The following is a 4,241-nucleotide window of genomic DNA, read 5'->3' as shown; positions in this document are numbered from 1 at the left end:
GGCGCGCGGCGGCCAGCCCTCTGCAGCCCCCTCGGGGTGCCGGGGTGGACCCAGACCGCGTCCTTCTCGTGGGTCGCCGTGGTGACTCCTAGGAGGCAGCAGTTCCATTTCCGCCTGATTCTTACGGGGAAACTGAGGCTCAGAGGGGGGCATCTCCCTACCCAAGGTCACACGGCCAAGAAGTGGCCCAGGTGGGATTCCTCTTGCTCTGCCTTCTCATTCTCGGTCCTAGGAGGCTCCCCAGGGGCTGGTCCCCTTCAGTCTGGGGCTGGGGCAGGCCTCTCCCCACTAGGGCAGCTTCCTCCCCTTGCCCCGGGCTCTCCCTCCTGGCCTTCCTGTTTAACCCGCAGAGAAATTGCTGAATCCCCAGAAGGGAGGAGGGCTGGGAGGGCGGAGTCCGGCTCTCCCAAGGGCTTCAGCCTCCTTTTGCCGAGGAGGGAATTGAGGCTCAGAGAGGCTCTGGGACCTGTCGAAGGTCACAGCCCTGGGATCTCCTGCTGGCACTGCGCTGGGTGCTCCGTCCTGGGCCACTTCCCCCCCTCTCCGTTCACTCTCCTCTGTCTGGGAGGGGTCTGTGTGTGCACCCATCCAGGGAACAGTGGCTGATCTTACCAGGAGAGATGAGAAAGCTAGAGGCCCAGGTGGCTGCCTGCCTGCCCATCTCGGAGACTGTCCCCGGAAAGCTCTCCCTCCAGCCTGTGCCAGGCCTCGGAGGGCTGTGGACAGGGACGCATGGTGGCATTCAGGGGCCCGGACTTTGTGTCTGGAGGTCTGGGGGGGACCCGTGGAATGTCCACAGCACAGGGCCAGGGCAGCCTGGGAGCTGGTGCTGATGGCCCTTCTAAACGGAGGAGTACCATGACAGCAAAGGTCCCGGATGACATTGGGGGGTGTAAGGGGGGGAATGCTCTTTGTGCAGACGCTGTGGCCTCAGCGAGGGCCTCCGAGAATGTGAACAGGATCTTCCTGCCAGGCTACCTGGCTGGCTCTGGAGACCCGGGGACAGTGGGGACAGAGAACAGCTCATTGAGTCTCTGCCCAGCCTCTGCCTGGGGCCTTGTGCTCGGTCGGGGGTGCATGTTCCCAAGTCGGATTCTCCTACCAGCAGGGGTGGGGCCCTTGGCTGTTGGGTGTCCCACTGACCCCAGTGAAATCCCGCAGTCAGTCCTTCTGACTGAGCCCCACCTAATGGGCCAGGGCCACAGAGTGAGGCTAGTGGCTTTCTCTTCTCCTTGCTCTTTCTGGGCATGAAGAAGCCGGGGGACAAGGACTTGTTATGCTATAAAAGGGGCTTTTTAATAATTAGACTGGCAGCTGGTATGATGTTATCGTGCACAGCACTTGAACTATGTACGGCAACCTGTTCAGTCTGCACGTCAGTCTGGCACAGGGTCTTCGAGGAACTGAGGCACAGAGGGGTTAAGGGGCTTGCCCAGGGTCACACAGGGAGCTGGTCAGGCTGTGCAGCGTGGAGCCTGAAGTGAGAGGGGCAGGGGGGCTTCTGGCAGGGAGGTTTCTGGCAGGCAGGATGGCCCAAATCTGAGGGTGGATGCAGTTTGGGCTCCTGTTGTGTCCTCTGTGCTCTATTCCACCCTGACATTCCCACCTGCTGTGGCCAGCAGGGTGCTGGGGTGCCGGGTGCTGCCAGGTGATTGCCACCCAGGGTGATGAGTCCCTGGACCACCAAGATGGAAGACTGTGCTCCCGGGGGGGCTCACAGCCTGTTCGAGGGCTTGGGGGGCTTGGAGGGCTTGGCCTTGGTGGAGCCAAGTTCAGGGTGAATGTCATGGAGGGCACAGGGTGGAGGAAGCAACAGGAGAGGAGGCCGAAGCACCAGGCTGGGGCGGAGCCTTTCTCCTGTAGCAGTGGGGACCCACGGGAAGCTGTGGTGTGCTCATGAGGGTTTGTGACAAGATCCCTCTGGCTGCTGCAGGATGGGGAAGGGAGGCCGGTTTGGGGCCGCAAAGCGGGGTGGGATGGGCCTTCCTGAGGTTTGGTTCCTGGAGGGAGGGCGGAAGGCCAGGTGAGCTAAGGTGGCCACACCCAGAATTTTACACAGCAACAACCGAAGCCAGGCGATCGTGTTGGACGAGTGCTGGACGGTTCCGGGGTGCCCCGTACTCTTGGCCTGTAGTGGCCTGCCCGGGCCCGAGCTCCTTCAGCTGTACCCTGGGCCTGGGCCTGGAGGGAGCCTGGGCGCCGGCTGCTTGTCTCTTATCTCAGAAGCTGTATCCTTCGGTCTCTCCAGGCCCAGATTCCATTTCTTCCCCAGGGATTCGGTCACGGGGCAGGAACCGGAGTACTGGGCACACAGCGAAAAGCCATTGTCCCTGTTCAGGCCCCGCCACACACCGGGCAGGGCGCCGAATGAGGTCCTCTTGTGGGCGGGCGTGGACACGCAGCAGGTGAAAGGCATCTTGATCCGGAGGCTGGGCAGAGAACGGAGCCAGGTTCCTCGCTTGACGTCCGTCACGCTGCCACGGTGGGCGTCGTGTGATCCCTCTTCACACAGGTGCTCCTTCTCTGCCCCCAGGTGCCGAGGCCAGGCGGGATCTGTGCTTTGAACAGGCTGTGATCTTTATCGAAGACGCGATCCAGGTGGGCAGCGCCCACTCCCGGTGGCGGGGCCTGGGCTTCTCTGGGGCTTTGGGGCTGTGGGCATTGGGTGATGGATGCCCTGATGGCCCTTTACTCCTCGCTGTCCTGGGGTCAAGGCTGAGGTTGGTAGACTGTGTGGTCCACGTAACCCTAAAAGTGGGCGCTGGGAATTCTTACTCAGAGTCCCCAATCATTCGCTGTATTGATTTGCCGCCTACTGCAGACCTGTTGTCTGCCGCCTCCTCCAGTTCCTGTGAAAGATGCCCAAAGATGGCAAGACCATCCCCTGCTTGCAAACGACACTCGGGAACAGGGGAGTAGAATATGGAAGCGAGCCGTGCCCAATTGTGGATTAGGCTGTAGGCTTCCTGGGGGTGACAGCTGAAGGGGGGCAGGGTGTGGGCCTCGCACGGGGGTGGGGTGGGGTGGGGGAGCTCCCAGGCACATGGGCCCAGCTGTGCATTCAGAAAACGAGTGTCCCTTTGGTGGACCTGCCTGGCCAGGTGTCTGCCCCTTGGGATGTGCTCTGCCTGCTTGGCACAGTGTGGCTTTGCTGGGTCACGGTGGGGCATCTTGCCCGCCTGCTGAGTTGAAGCTCACCTGTAATTCACAACTTGTCCCCCCACCCTGGGCCCGCGTGCGGCTGGCTGTGTTGTGTGGCACTGAGACCGAGGGGACCCTCACTGACGCTCCCCTCTGTGACCGTTCACTTCCAGTATCGCTCCATTAACCACCGCATGGACACCAGGTCGATGTGGCTCTACCGATGGTATTACTCGGACGCCTGCCAGTGGTGAGAATGCACACGTGTGGGTTCGGGGTTCTTGAAGCCTGGCTGGGCGGCTGTCTCAGGTCCAGGCGGGCGGGCCCCTGTCCCCAGGTGGAGAAGATGCTCTCTGTCTGCCCTCCTTACTGGAAAGGAGTGGACGGTAGACAGGAAGGCGAACTTTCCGGGCAGCCTTGCTAATTGTTTGAACTCCCTTTGAGTTCCCTGAGCACACGGGTAGCTGCAGGGCAGGAGCTGTGGTTCTGCCTGGGGACCGCGGTGTCCGCCCTGCTGCGCTCTGGGTGTTCTGCCTACCCATCTGGTTTTACGCCCAGAGTGTGGCTGGTTCTCACGTTGTAATCTTTTTTTTGTTCCCTTTCCAGGATTTTGGGCTTCATCATTTTCTTGATCCTGTTTCTGGCTTTTATTGAGACCCCGTCCTCGTTCACCAGCACCTCGGACGTCCGCTACCGCTCGCAGCCCTGGAACCCGCCCTGCGGCCTGACGGAGAGCGTGGAGGTCGTCTGCCTGCTGGGCTTCGCCACCGACCTCTCGGTAAAGGTGAGCCGGCGGCGGGTGCGGAGCCCGGGACCCTGCACCCTTCCCACCCCCACCTGCCTGCTGCTTTTCTGGTTTATTTATTATTATTAGTTCTCACACAGTGATGTTTTTGTTTTTTTAAAGTTGATTTGAGAGAGAGAGAGAGAAAGAGAGAGAGACAGAGAGACACTGATGTGTCCATCCATCGGTTGCCTCCTGTGCCCACCCCCAACCAGGGATCGAACTCGCAGCCATTGGGTGTACAGGACCCCTCAGCCCCCGGGCCAGGGCTCTCATTGGTTTTAACGCCCCCAGAGCTGTCCGCCAGATCTGCAGC

General features: G+C 61.0%; 1 protein-coding gene across 1 annotated transcript in view; it reads left to right on the top strand.

The window, feature by feature from the left end:
• The window catches only part of TPCN2 (two pore segment channel 2), a 25,597-nt gene that overhangs the window by 1,044 nt on the left and 20,312 nt on the right, over positions 1 to 4,241 (top strand). The window contains exons 2-4 of the mRNA XM_015568946.1: positions 2,513 to 2,598; positions 3,315 to 3,391; positions 3,748 to 3,925. Of these exons, the coding sequence (XP_015424432.1) occupies positions 2,513 to 2,598; positions 3,315 to 3,391; positions 3,748 to 3,925 (341 nt within the window). The remainder of the gene's footprint in view (positions 1 to 2,512; positions 2,599 to 3,314; positions 3,392 to 3,747; positions 3,926 to 4,241) is intronic.

This window comes from Myotis davidii, unplaced genomic scaffold (assembly GCF_000327345.1).
Source record: "Myotis davidii unplaced genomic scaffold, ASM32734v1 scaffold425, whole genome shotgun sequence".
NCBI classification, from domain to species: domain Eukaryota; kingdom Metazoa; phylum Chordata; class Mammalia; order Chiroptera; family Vespertilionidae; genus Myotis; species Myotis davidii.
The sequence above is the reverse complement of the archived record's forward strand: the minus strand, read 5'-3'. Positions and strand labels throughout refer to the sequence as shown.